The sequence below is a fragment of the Montipora foliosa genome, chromosome 5 (genome assembly GCF_036669935.1).
Source record: "Montipora foliosa isolate CH-2021 chromosome 5, ASM3666993v2, whole genome shotgun sequence".
In the NCBI taxonomy this organism is placed as follows: domain Eukaryota; kingdom Metazoa; phylum Cnidaria; class Anthozoa; order Scleractinia; family Acroporidae; genus Montipora; species Montipora foliosa.
Genome location: NC_090873.1, coordinates 18,048,436 through 18,063,435, shown reverse-complemented (window position 1 = coordinate 18,063,435; position 15,000 = coordinate 18,048,436). Strand labels below are relative to the sequence as shown.

Here is a 15,000-nt window from a genome sequence, read left to right as displayed (position 1 = left end):
TTGATCAAAGTTTCTATGGCACACTGCTCATGTTTAGTTATTTTTTGCTTCATGGTAAAGTTCTGTGTGTCGGACCTATGTCTCGCGGCAAGTCGCTGGTGAGATGTTTATTGTCTAAAGCCAGCGTTCCGAAGACCTTGTCGAATTTTGTGTTCTTTAAGATCCTCGTCGAAAAAATGATATCTCCTGTTATATTTGACACAGATCCCTCATTCAAACGGTAAAATGTTCTTTGTTTAGCCAAATAATTGTTTATCAAAGTTTCTATGGCGCCCTGCTCACGTTTATTTCTTTTTTGCTTCATGGTAAAGTTCTGTGTTTCGGCACGAGTCGGCAAGTCCCTTGCGAGATGTTTATTGTCTAAAGCGTTCCGAAGACCTTGTTGAAAAAATGATATCTCTGGTTATACTAGACACAAATCGTTCATTCAAACGGTAAAATGCTCTTTCTTTAACCAAATTATTGTTTATCAAAGTTGTTATTTTTTCTTCAAGGAAAAGTTGTGGAGGCAAACAACGAATTGACCGCAGTTGGTAAGAACTTAATTGAAATGATCACCGTGGTCACAGAAACAATTTATTCTAATTGATTTCAATTTACAATTACAGGACTCCAGAAACTCCTGCATAGCAGGCTTGGTGTTCGCTTATCAACAGCTACGATAAAACAAGCAAGGAAAAACTGGGATGGAGAAAATGTGGGCCTCGGTATTGCCAAATTGTTCGGGAAGCAAATTGTGTTGCCCGCCTTACTTTTGCGCAGCAATGTTTGGACAACAATGAAGATTTCGACAACATCATCCTCACTGATGAAAGCACAATCTGGTTGGAGCGCCATGGAAAAGTATGTTTCAGAAAAGAGGGAACACCTGGCAAACTTAAGCCTCGCGGTAAACATCCTTTCAAGGTGAACATATGGGCAGGCATTTCAAAGCGGTGTGCGACTCCTGTCCCCATCTTTACCGGAATCATGAGGAAAGAGTTCTACGTCGGGGAGATACTGGAAAAAGTGCTGTTGCCTTTTACACAGATTGCATTCCCAGATAGTGACTATCGCTTCCAGCAGGACAACGATCCTAAACATAAAAGTAAGTTCATTACCCTTTCTTTTCTTCCTGTTGACACAGCAGCACAGTTTCTTTAGAAACTAAGCCTTTCATTCTATTCCAGTATAAACTTTAGACTTTACCAAAGACGACGGCTCTTAATTATCCAAAACATTTCTTTTTATTGTAGGTAAACTGGCAATGGACTTCGTGAGAGATAAAGGGATAAAGTACTGGCCAACACCTGCCAAAAGTCCCGACCTCAATCCCATCGAGAACTTGTGGCATGAGTTAAAACATTTTCTGCGTGTCGTTGTAAAACCCATGAACAAGGAGGAGCTGATTCAGGGGATCCACCGGTTCTGGGACACTGTCACTCCAGAGAAGTGCAAACGATACACCAGCCACCTCAACAAAGTGCTCCCAGCTGTGGTTGAGCGCGAGGGGAGAGCTTCAGGCTACTGAAACTACCCCAACCTAAACAAACGGCTTCTTTAGGAGCCACCAAATATAATAACAGTCATGACCAACAGCAAACGATAATGAGATTATTACCCCATCAGTAGACTTAAAAGTCCACATTTAGTTGATTTATCTGCAAGGTTCTTTTATGCTTGGAAATTCGGGACGCGTCGGCAAGTCGCTTAGCATTCAATAGTTCACTACAATAGCTCTCTCGTTTCTATGAGTCATGTTCTCGGGAATCTCAGCCGAATTATGACCAGGCATTGCCAGATGTCCATAGCGGCTGCCCAAGACTGGGACAGTGTGTTTGCTCTTGATAGATATTGCATGGTAGAGCTTCAGTTTTGGAAGGATAATCTCCGCTTTGTGAATTCCGAAACTGTTTCTGATTTGGCATTCCCTTTCATATCCATTTACTTGGATGCGAGTAATGTAGCTTGCGCAGGCCATATTGCTGGGAAAGATGTGCACGCTCACAGGATGTTTACCAAAGCAGAACGCCAGGAGAGCTCTACTTACCGTGAGTTGTTAGCTGTTCAGTTTGTTCTTAGTTCGTTTAGTTCATTCCTTCCTAACTCTAGGGTTAAGTGGTTTACCGATAGCCAAGGGGCGGCTAGGATTGTGCAAGTTGGCAGCATGAATTTCAATCTTCACAAGTTAGCCTCCGATATTTTTTCGCTATGTTTCAAGATTGGAATTTATTTAGACATTCAGTGGGTTCCACAATCACTTAATGAAAAAGCCGATTTCCTTAGCAAGATTGTGGATTAGGACGATTGGGAGCTTGCCCCCGGGTTCTTTCGGCAGCTGGACGAGCTTTGGGGACCATTTACGGTTGATTGCTTTTCCACCCACTACAACAAGAAGGTCTCAAAATATTTTTCTAGATTGTGGAATCCTGGGACAGCCGGGGTTGACGCGTTTTTCCAAGACTGGCTACATGAAAATTTCTTAGTTGTGCCACCGGTCATACTCTTGTCTAAAGTCCTTATTTTCATGTTTCGATGCAATGTCAGGGGGACATTTGTGGTTCCTTACTGGCCGTCCGCGCCTTTCTGGCCTTTGTTGGTTCATAAGTTTTGGGACTTCATTGTCGATTATTCATTTTTTGAGGGACGGTTAGCGTTGCGTCAAGGTCGTAATACGAATTTTTTTTTTTTCTTTTTAAATTTTTTTAAATATAATATTCCAATATAATAATTACACACACAATAACAATAATGATATACACGATACGTCTAGAGGTCTTGAATGTGATGGAGGATTGCTTTCCATTTCTCATTATGACTATCTACAATATCATTTTGCTCAGCTATGACATGCTCCACTTGACAAGCAATTTTTATTTTTGTTTTTAGAAGTGAAAGGGAAGGATTCACTTTAAGAAGTCTACATTGGAAAATAACTTGTTTACCTAGTAATATAATATGGTTAATCAGTTGCGTTTCTTTTCCAAAGAGCCCAAACATTATACTCACATCTGTCAAACACTGGATTGTCGAAAAGTAATTTTTCAACCATTCAACTACAGAAAGCCAAAAAGCACTTGAAATTGGACAATGTATAAATAGATGCTCGAGGGATTCCTCTGATATTTGACAAAAAGTACACAAAGGTGAACCAGCTATTCCTATTACGAATTCCTTGCTTAATCCTTGCTGTGAAAGTTCAATTTTCTCAGAGCGCTGATAGTAGGATTCCAAAGTGACCTTGTTGAGAATGACTCATGGCGAGGGCTTCTTGTACTGTGAACTCAGTATTACAGATCTCGGATCGATAGACCAGTGCTTCTTGAGCCGTTGGCACTGAGTGTTCATGCATTTTTATGCCGGTTGGCAGTTTACACGTTTTTGGAGCCGGTTGGCAGTGTTGTTCGAGCCGGATGGCAGCGAACTTGAGCTGGGTGGCAATGACTATTTTGCTGGGTTAGGGATTTGTTTACCCCCCCCCCCCTCCCCCACCTCACATTATTTTTTAGTATTTTTGTTTTCCTCAGGATTTGATTGAAGCTTCCTATTGGGGACTGACGTGTAGGGACAAAGACGTACAATCGTGCAGCAGGTTTTGGTTTCTAGAGCCAATTCTTCTGTTAAGAGATATGTTGCCCAGTATAGGTATTTCTCCGTGAAATTAGTCCTGCCTTGTGTTAGTTTACTCGTCTCAGAATACTTGTCTCATCTTCATGAAACTAAAAGATCCTATGCTGTCGTTTTGTCTGTGCGTTAAAGTGGGTCCATGATCTTATTCCTTATGGTGCACACAGTAATCCGGTCGACACTGTGCCAAATCACAGCCTGGTTCAGGCCAGCAAACGAGCTTTCAGTCGGCCAGTCAACAAAAAGGAGCCGACAGGATACATCGTATTTGTGTTCACTTTGCTCACGAAGGCAGTAACCTTAGGGATTTACGTACAGCTTTACTGTTTGTCTTGGGATTTTATGGTCTCTTTAGGATCAATGAGCTATTGGATGTGCAAGCTTCGGATATTCTAGTTCACGATGATCACCTAGAGATTAATGTTAAGAGTAGTAAAACTGATCAATTTAGGCAAGGTAATATAGTATTTATTGCTAAGAGTGGCGGTGCTACATGTCCTCACTCATTATAGTCTTGATATCTTTCTGCAGCTGGCATTGATCTCAATTCATCAGTTAACATTTTCAGAACACTTCAACCTCATAGGAAGGACAATTCGTATACTTTAGGCCCTAGGAGGCTCACCTATACTAGGTGTAGGGAATTAGTTAAGGAATCACTTTTGGCTATAGGAGTAGATTTGGTCAGTTTTAGCACCCATAGCCTTAGATCCTGTGGCGCAACGTTTATAGCTGACAATCTACCGAAGTCAGGTTCTTCTGACAGGTTACTCATGCTCCACGGTCGCTGGAAATCAGAAACAGCTAAGAATATGTACGTCAAGGATTCCTTAGACAGTAGATTACAATTGACCAGGTTGTTCCCTACTTTTGGTGTAGAAGAAATTAACTTATTTTGTTTTTCCTTTTTTCCTACCTTATACAGATATATCTTTATATATTCTTGTAACCAATTACTTTGGCTTGTATAACGTGTAATGGCATTAGAGCATCGTCGGGCAAGTGCTCTCACTCTGCCTGCCTTATAGTTTGTGTCTTTTTCTATGCGTCAGCGTTCTGGAGAAGGAAATATTTTTCCTTCAAACAAACGTAGTGAGGGAGTAGGAAAGGTGGGATTGTTGAAAGGGAAACGGTCAGTGCATCTTGGTTGTTCCTTGTACATTGCGGAAGAAACTGATGTTTACTCTGTTTCCAAGAATGTGTTGCTTACAAAGCTTTTCTTATGAAAAGGCCACAACAACACCCAAAGGAATGTCACAGAGAATCCCTAAGAACAGCGCATTTGAAAACTTTTAGTTGATACTTGCGCAATATAAATGAATAAAGTTAAAGTTAAAGTTAAAGACAAAGGAAAATCCTTCCAATCAAGCTTGAAAAACTTTACATCCCGAGAACAAAGCACTGATCCTTAGAGTAATTTATGCAAGAAAATGGTGCCAAAGAGAATGTTTGGAGGGAAAAATATGCCTTAATTCAAGGGAGTTTTTATCAGGATTTTCATTGAAAATGGTGGGTTTTTTCAGTTCATTGTTTCAAATAATGGTGACGTTGCATTTCGCTTCTTTGCCCTCTTGTTTTTGACCTTTCTTGCGTTACTTAATCGTATTCCACACTTCCAAGAAAATGGCATTCAAAACATGAAGTTCTAAGCATAATAATATTATGCAAATTAAGAAATTTACTAGTCATGTGATCCTTGGATAAAGAAGGACTCCTAAGGAATCCACGATTTCAACTGCTTTTAGCCCTCATTACTATTCCAATTTCATGGGCAAGAGTCTAATGTTCTAAAAACATGGCATCATCTTCAACATATGGCTTGACTGCATTTATTATGTGAAATACTTACGAAAGGGTGACAAAATGATAAGCATGTAGCTAGAAAGGTACACAAACGTTTGAGTCAAGTTTTTGTGGAAGACAATGGAAGTTCCAGGTGTAGCTTGGATGTCAGAAAAAAAAGGGCGCACAAATCACCTACTTCGACTCCTATAAACATTTAGGGAAAAGGCCATGGAATTTTTGCAGTGAATGGAAGTATAGAAAGTGTTTGTTCAGCCCAAAAGTCGCCTAAACTGGTTCCTTTCCCTAAAGTCAACTTTTTATATTACTTTCCTGAACCAAGAAGAATGCAAAACAAAAAAGAATTATTATGCAGCCTATGTTCAGTAAGGCTTATTCTAAATATCCAAATTAGTGAAAGGGTTCACTAATTTTGGGCTTTTACTGTTAAAAGAAAGGCTGTGATGACCATGCCTTGTTATTTTCCATCTCTTTTTCTCTGTAAGTCACTCTTAAAGTAGCATGCTCTCTTGTTTAGTCTCTCTTTCTCTCTCTTGTTAACTGCAGCCTAGTCGAAACTGTAATTGGAATTACTACTAATAGGTTGCATTCTTAACCCAGAATAATGCATGAATGTGAGGAGATTCTCTTTGGAGAAGTTCAACTCTACAGAAAAAGTAAACTATTTCCCCAATAGGGGGAGGTAGGAGGCAGTTCTTCAACACGATGGTGCAAGTGTGGTGTCTGCACGTTCATGCCTCAAGACATAGAAGATAAGTGCTGTGGACAGTGAAGATGCGTAACAATGCACACAAGATTCCAGAAACTTTGCCTTGTTCCAGATGTCCTCTGGCTTGCAATTCATAACAGCAGAGACATCCGGAATGACCAGGAGGGTAACAGTACCAGATCATTTAGGAGGGCCGGTTACAGGCAGTTTGTCATTGACCATTACAGGATCTTGGGAAGGGGGAAAAGGAAGGTATGCCCTTGATGTGTTGTGAAAACTATTTGTGCACATTATCCCTCTCAGACTGGAATTTACATGGAATTTAGGCATGAGTACGCAACTATAGCAACCGTTTTATATACTGTATGTGTTATTGGTGTACCAGGGTTGGAAATATAGTTTAGGGCATATTGAGCAAAAAGTACAATGTAATTTTTTCATGACTGTGGAAAGTGGTTTGCTTTTGCTTTTGTTTTGAACTTTTCATTATTCTCTCCTGGGAATCATTCAATAGCTGGAACCCATGTTTACCCAAACCATGGTCAGAGTAGAGGATTCATCATTCAAATATTCTATAGTTATTGTTATTATGAATTTCTTTTTTTCGGTGAACTGGAGAAAACCAGTCAAAGAATTACAATATTCCCTCTACTAATTTTCCCAACTTATTGCAACTTTGTAATAAGAGCGCTTTCCTTTTCTCTGAACTGGCCGGAGAGACCCATCAGTTTGCGAAGAAAATGCAACAATTTGAAGGGATACTTGCGTGATAATCCCTCGCATTCTTCTGGAGGAGTATATCATCCTCGAAGTGTGTTAATTTGAAGGCATTGTAGAGTCATTCCCTCCAAATGCCACTTCTGTCAAATGGAAAGCGTCCTTAGTATAAGTCACTTACATTGTATGAAGGGTGTAGTTGCAAAAGAAACTGTGGTGCTGCGTCGGTAGGGAAGTAGTATACAAAAATTTGGTTTTATCAGCAGAGTTGATAATGTTAATTGGCCACCGTAAAGAGATTCAGAAAGCTGTACGGTGGCCAATTTACATTATCAACTCCGTTCATAAAACCAAATTTTTTTACACTTACATTGTAGTTTGTTTAGTAATGACTATTAAGAAATAACCTGTTTTACTGTTGAAAGTTGGTCCCTTGATCAAAATATCTTTTTCATACTTCTCTGCATTTACATTTTGTTTGTAGAAAATCACTCATTATTTTGCAAAACGAGATGCTTCTGTTAAGCATACACTGGGTTGCCTGTGGTACGTGTCACAGAAAATCAGAAGGCACTGAATTGTGTGGTATTGAAATACAGCATTCTAGTCTCTAAAGAATAACAAATAAAAGAGAAGCGAGAAACATTGGCTTCTGAGCTGACATGTTGATAATTTTCAAGTTCCCTTACAACTTCTTTTCACCACAAGTGTGCCCTCTGAGCATCTGACAGCTTTGTAATACTAAACTTCACTGAAGTTATTCCCTGTTCAGCGGGATTAGTGTCAGGATGGGAGACCAAAACAATAAACCCCTCATAAAAAACAGAAGCATCTGACTGAAAATACTATTAATGCTAACAAATGCGAACTCAGCAAGGTACAGATTTTGTTAGCTTGCTTTATGCAAAACAAATGTCGATGAAAAAGCAAATAACTATTGATACACAGTTTTTAGAAAGAGCAGAAGGAAGTTTCCAGGACGGTCGATCGCGAATAAAATATTTACGACATGAAAACAACATTAATTTTGAACCGTGAATATAGAATATAAAAAGTTACGATCAGCAACAAACATTTTGGGAGATTTTTGCTACGTTCAAGTAAATTGCAAAATCGAAAGTGACATGGCCGGAATTGAGCGGGCGCCATGATTAAGTTACTGCGGCATGTTTACTCACCAAACAGTGAAGCATCTGTGTCAAATGGTGGCAAGATACCGGGTTTTTGTAACTTTCTTTTTCTGTCAAGTGATATAAAGTTTGACAATGAAATGAGCGAAGTCAAAACAAAGATCACAATCGCCCAACTCTTGTTTATGCAAAGTCAAAATTTACTCTCCAAGATGCGTACAACGTTATTTATCACCAGGTAATTCCATCATTTTGGAAATAGCAGCTACTTTATTATTCATCTGCGTCACAATTGTGACCATCCACGGGAAAACCAACAAAAAGGTGATGACACGGGCACGCGTGCATGACACGGCACGCTGAGCGTGACATACAACACGCCATATGCGCATATTTAATGAGTAGCACAATAGATGTCACGGTGGCTTTTGTTGTGCACACTGAGACACTCCAAACCCTTTGTTTAGCGTGGCGTGTTGCGTGTTAGATGCGTGCCAAAACAGGCACCGTAAAATTGCAAAAGTAATGCAAACGAAATTCTTCCTTTGTTCTCGCGAATTTTCCACGAAAAGTCATTGAATTTTCGAACGATTTTTCGTAGGGTTTGAAGCGAAAAACTTCATGATCTTTCTCGAAAATTCGAGATAGCGAAATTCGAAGTAGCGAATTTTCGAGGTAATAACCAAACGAAAATTCGAGATAACAAAATTTGAAACAGCGAATTTTTGTGACATGAATCGGCGGCCGCCATCAACAACATCGCTGAACAAGCGTATGTACGCGTAAATAAACGCGTTAAGGTTAGCGTAAATAAAATCGTATCGAAAATAGATTCAATGATCCGATAGTTTAATCGGCTATTTCCAACGAAAAAAAAAAAGATTGCTTCACGAACAAGAGTTTGTTGTAGAGCTTATAAATTTCGTTGAAAATTCGCTTCCATCGAAAATTCGATATTTTTTCGTCGAAAAGCCACGAAAAGCCGTGAATTTCGGCGAAATACGTTTGCATTACTTTTGCACAGTACTGTATTCTGCGGGGTTTTCAACTATTTCCGCAGGTAAGTCGGCCCTCACTCGGCTTTGGGAGTAGCGTGTTTATATACTTGGTTTTTTAGCGAGCGTTTTTGCGCAGCTGTCGTGAAATTTCACTCACTCCGTGTCTTTTTGCGCGGTGCTCGATTTTACTTTTGCTGACACGCTCTTTTGTTTGGTATAACACGCTCTATTGTTTACAACTTGTCGTATCAGACACAAGAAAATTTTAATGAGGCGTGCATTACGACACGGCACTCCCGTGTTAAAGAAAATTTCTTTTGTCTAGCGTGCTAAAATAGCGTGCCCGTGTCATCACCTTTTTGTTGGTTTTCCCGTGGACGGTCACAATTTTTCACTGATTTTGGGGCTCATTTTGTTGAAACTCAAAGCACGCTTCCAACAGGCCTGTGAACCCTTCCTGGTTACAGAGCAATACTAAAAAACTTCTCCCATATCACATTTCAACCTTAAGCTCGAAAATTCAATACACAACGTGATATTATAATTCACAAAGGCAGAAAATATCACAGAATCCTTTTCCAGCGAAAAATCTATTGAAACAAACAACATATTTGCTCTTGGAGGCGAAAACCTCTTTCTATAGACCTTTACAAGGTTAACACCCCCATTTTGCCAGGGGTGAAAAACTACTGGGGCGAGCGCGCGGCCAAACAATAAAATGCAAATGACTGACTCATCGAGTTGCAATTACCTGCGAAGAAATATCGAAATATCTTAATCTAGGATCAAAACACGTGTACTGTAACTGTTAGTTTGAAATCCTTTTCTATTTCTGCCGCTACCACTCCAGTAGAGCGGCCACAAAATTATTTGTGATGCCTCGACAAGCAGAGGAAGTTCTTGAATACGACGACTTCCTCGGTTGGACTGTTTCCTCGTCAAAGGATTTTCTTTCACTATGGGGACTCAAGCAAACGGGCAGAAAGTCTGAGCTGATCGCTAGAGCGTTTGGAGCCTACGAACTCAATGTGCCTGTGAAGTTTTCCCAGGAGCAATTTATCAGCAGATAAAAGACGAATATTCAAGGAGGCTGACTAAAAATGAAATTAAGAGTGATCCAAACATGTTACCGAGTGACGCTTGGATTGACGACGTAAAGGAATGGCCAGAGGTCGATGATGGCAAATTGTTCAGTTATATTTTGAGGACTAAAGCCGTAGATGTCGACTATATTGGAAAATACAAGGATCAGAAGGCCTAATCTTATTGGATGAGTGGCTTTGTAGACACAGTGTTCTTTGCTAAATGCCCAATTAACAGCAAGCATGTGTTCTTGAAAGGTTCTGTATCCCCTTCACAAAAAATTCGTGATGACCCACATAAGGTCTGGGTTTGTTTAGAGGGCACAAAAAGTGAATGCAAAATCTTAACCTCTTGGTGTACATGTACAGCAGGTACTGGTGAAGTTTGCAATCATGTTATAGCCTTGCTATATAAAGTAAATTTTGCACACAAGAAAGCTTACATATCTCCTGCATGTACAAGCGTTCCACAAGGATGGAACAAAGGAACTAGAAAGGATGTAGCTCCAACTCAAATAAAAAACCTTGTCTTTCGTAAAGACAAAAAGACTTGGGAGGACAGACCCAAAGAACAGGCAGCCAATTTAACTTTAAAGAACAACTTTGACCCACGAAAGCCCCAGGATAGGCAGCTGACCAATGAAAGGGTGTCAGCTCTTATCAATGGAGTAATTGAGAATGTCCCATGTGCTTGTTTACTTCACTCTATCGAGCACACTAAAGATGACGGCCTACCCGAACCTCTTCCTCAGAGAGCCCTTACCTTCATGTCATCCCAAGAAATGAAAGGAAAACCATTGCAACATACCGGTCCACTCTTTTTAAAAGACTGTCAGATGACGAGTGACCAAGTGAAAAGGGTGGAAACTGAAACTCGTGGCCAGAGTAACAATGACTCTTGGCATCAACAAAGAGTTGGGAGAGTGACTGCGTCAAATTTTCACAAATTTCACAGCAAGGCTCAAACAATCATCAACAGAAAAAATGAAAATGACAAAAAACCCATTTACAGTTCAATGGTGTCAAGCCTGTTGAATAAAGGTGATGATGTCTCACATATGCCACAGATAAAGTGGGGGAATGCCCATGAAAAGGATGCCATAAAATCATTCATGTCAGATGTGGCCTCTCAACATGATGGTGGCCTACAGGGCTTTAGACAGTGTGGATTGTTCATCAAACCCGATTACCCCTTCCTTGCGGGTTCCCTGGACGGCCTGTTTTTTTGCCATTGCTGTGGTCTGGCAACACTGGAAGCAAAATGTCCCTACAGTGTGAGAAATGAAAATATTCATGAAAAAAAGACATTTGACCGTGTGGAATTTCTTGAAGATTTTAATGGAAAGCCCCGCTTGAAATGCTCGCACAAATATTACACCCAAATGCAAGCTCAGATGTGGGTTTGTGGTGCCAATCATGGCTTCTTTATTGTTTGGACTCTGGGCGGACAACCATTGTATGAACGAGTAGAACTAGACTTGGAATTTTGTCTGAAAGTTGTGAACAATATCACTCTCTTTTACAAATCGTTTGTATTACCTTGCCTGTTAGGATACAAGGACATTTTTGAGTGCCCAAAGTGTAACAAGGTTATTTTGGAGAGTGATGAAATACGTGATTCTGCAAACGAAATCAGTGTATGCTGTGACAGCTGCAGCACTTGGTGGCATTTGCCATGTGCTGAACTCAGTGTGAATTCTGCAGATGCACTCGATTTGCCAGAGCTGCCTGGCTGATGCAGCAAACATACATGATGCTGGGGATGATGAACTTGACTTGAACTTACCTGAGGAAGAAGAACAAACTGATTACTCAAATACTGTAAATCATGTCTGCCCAGTTTGTTGTCTTAAGAGTATCCCTGTGAATGGAGAACATGTTTGCACAGTCTGTAAAAAAGCTGTCCATGCTTGGTGCAGTAACCATGAGGACATAACAAGTTCTGCAGACCTAATTTGTAATTACTGCATTTCAGATTAATACATGTACTGTACATTGAATTTTAATTACTGTTCACAAGGAGAAGTTTCACCACATGGTCACATACAGCTGTAACTAATCCCAAACATCAAATTGACAAAATCATAGATTCACAAGGTGTTAAGAACTTTAATACACCAGTCCAAGAAGTACATGTATAACCTACAAAATGTTTTAATTGCATCATGTAATATTTTTCTACACGTAGAAACAATTTAAGAATGTTGGCTGCATTTTCATTTCTACTAAGTTAGACATGGAGAAAAGTCAGAGTTATTTACACATTTCTATATATTTTTTATAACCACTTACTGTTTAGTATTGTTTTGTTGATGCATTTTTTATGAAATGTTATGAAAATGTTGTATGAACATTCCTGTTGCTACGGTTAATTACGCACATTTCTAATAGCAAATTTCAATTCCTTAATCAATTTAACATTATGTAAATACAACTCGATTTGGAAATATACCGGTATTTCATGATAATTTTAACAAAATTGTTTTGTACAAAAAGTAACATTTCATTCACTCATGGAAGGACCTTCATTCAAAGAAAGCCAAGTTCATTAGATAGCTTTTGTGGGGACTGTTCAATCTGAACTAGAAAATGCAATGTATTGCTCTTATTCCTTGAAATACACAACGATGGCATCTATGTACAGTGTAGTAGTAGTTTCCCATTTCATTGACATGTTAACAGTTCTCAAATGAACCTGCCCCAGTCTCTAAACTGAATATGTGGTCACCTTGGCATACTTGTAAACAAAAATATCAAACACAGAGTGGTGGAAGCAAATTGCACAATGCACAGCAGACACGAACAATATCATCAGCCAGGGGAAGCAGGGTAATAGGCAGTTCATTTTTCAGAATAAGAAAAACTTTGAGCCGTCCAATAGCTTGTTCAACATAAATTCTGACATTCGCAATGTTTGATGTCTCTCTGACATCACCTGGTAGCATTTGCATAGATGATGCACAACTAGGTGGAATGCATAATGTTGCCATGTGCATCATCAAGTCCTCTCGGATTTTAAAACCTCTGTCTGCCATGACTTCATCGTAAGGCTCAATCATTTTTAAAAACCCACTATTCCTTACAACAAAAATATCAGATGCCCTGCCTCCATAACATGGTGAAACATATGAAATTGCTCCATTTGGGGTGATGGCAACAAGGACTTTGAAAGTGTAGTGGTGCTTGTACTCACTCCATAGTGTTGCTGCCAGGTCAAGTCCACTTGGAGTTTCTGTGAAGCACTCAAAATAGTCAATTACACATCTTACTTTGGGATAAAGCATTTTAAAACAGTATGGGAGGGTTTTCTTGATCTGTTGTCGACTAGGCCACACAATTAAAACGGAGAGTTCCTTGGACATGAGCTTAACCCAAGTTATAAAAACACTACTGACAGTGGAAGCTGACACATGGAACCTGAACCCCAAATCAAAAGTTAGAAGAGCTAGTCTTAGTTTCATAAGAGTCAGTAAAAACTCCTGTTCAAGTCGAAGCTTCCTCTCTGGCCCAGGTCTTCCTTTGAGATAGCCAGTTTCTAACTCAAAAGGAGAGGGAGGTTGAGACGATTCTTTTCTTGTTTGTTTTCCACCCCTCCAATATTGCATAAACCGAGCCTTTGGGCTCAAATAATCGAACAAGAACTCGAATGCTTTCGGTGATGGCAGACCAGTGTAGACTTTTACTTCCATTTCTCTTGTCAACTGTTCCAATTGCATTGGAACTGAAACGGAGTAATCTGCATCTGCTTCCATTTCTTCATCATCACTATCACTCTCCTCAGGATCCTGCTTTGACTCCTTGGAGCTAGGGAACAGGCTTCTTGCAGAACCAGCTTCTTGTAACTTGTTCGCTTTCCTTTTCTTGGGTGATTTTTTCTGCAGGTAATCCGAAACAGTCATAAAAATAGACGGAAAATCTGTTTTAGGGTTTTCAGGAGTTCTTCATCCACATGGGAAATGATTTGAACACACGAAAGTCCCACTAGCACCAGGGGAAGGATTGAAGGAATCACTTCGAGTCTTCGCCACTTGTTTTCGCCACATTTCGGCAAGTTTAGGGTCGGTTGGCCACTTGTGATATACTAAATTCTCCACATGTGATCTGACAAAAGCAAGGTCAGGATATCTTTTATCATTATCGCAAAAACCTACCGCACAACGAGCGTGTTTTGGCATGTTAACAGATTATTCAGCCGTGTCGCCATATGCATTTCATGCTCGGCCGCGCGCTCGCCCCAGTAGTTTTGCACCCCCGGCAAAATGGCGGTGTTAACCTTGAAAAGGTCTATTTCATTGCGTGCGTGAAGACAAGAAACTCAATCACGTCAAATTACCATGTACTTCAGGTAAATACAGCTCACTTTGATTTCGTCTCGACGGGCGATAGATTGTTGTCGAAGTCCAGTACTCGTCGCTTTTGAGATTCCAGGTGTTGGTATTTCACCGCCTGTCTAGTTTATCCAACTGACTTTCCATTATTGAGCTCCATAAGGGTATATTTTGTTTAAGGATCCACTAAAACGCCATTCGTGTTACATGACTTTCGATGCCATTGCAGGCTAAGTTGATGATTCTATTGTGTCCACCAGATAAATTTACGCAGTTCCACTACCCTCTCGATCCTAAAAAAATACGCGCAGAAGGCTCTATTTACAAAGACACCACTTACCAGGGGAGTGACAGGCAAGACTTTTACCGACACGGAAAAAAAAAAATTAATAAAAAAAATAAAATAAAATAAAATAAAATAAATAAAACAAACAAACTAAACGCAGACCTCGACTGGGTTTGCCATAGGCAACCCTGAAATTAAGTCCACATTGTTCTGTATTTTGTTGTGATTTAAATTTTTCTTCCATTTTCAAACCAATTCGGTTTATACTTCCATTTGTGTCAGATTATGGCTTCTCAACCTCATTAATAATTCATTTAATTAGCATAAACCTTAGCCAACTT

General features: G+C 39.8%; 1 protein-coding gene across 1 annotated transcript; it reads right to left on the bottom strand.

Moving 5' to 3' along the window:
• Positions 1-12,798: 12,798 nt before the first annotated feature.
• Positions 12,799-13,944, bottom strand: LOC138002316 (uncharacterized). The gene has a single exon (XM_068848380.1). It carries the CDS (start codon positions 13,942-13,944, stop codon positions 12,799-12,801), a length of 1,146 nt encoding a protein of 381 aa, XP_068704481.1.
• Between the last annotated feature and the right edge of the window lie 1,056 nt (positions 13,945-15,000).

Excerpts from the sequence above, each read along its gene's own strand:
- LOC138002316 (XM_068848380.1), bottom strand. The coding sequence starts at position 13,944 with ATGACTGTTTCGGATTACCTGCAGAAAAAATCACCCAAGAAAAGGAAA.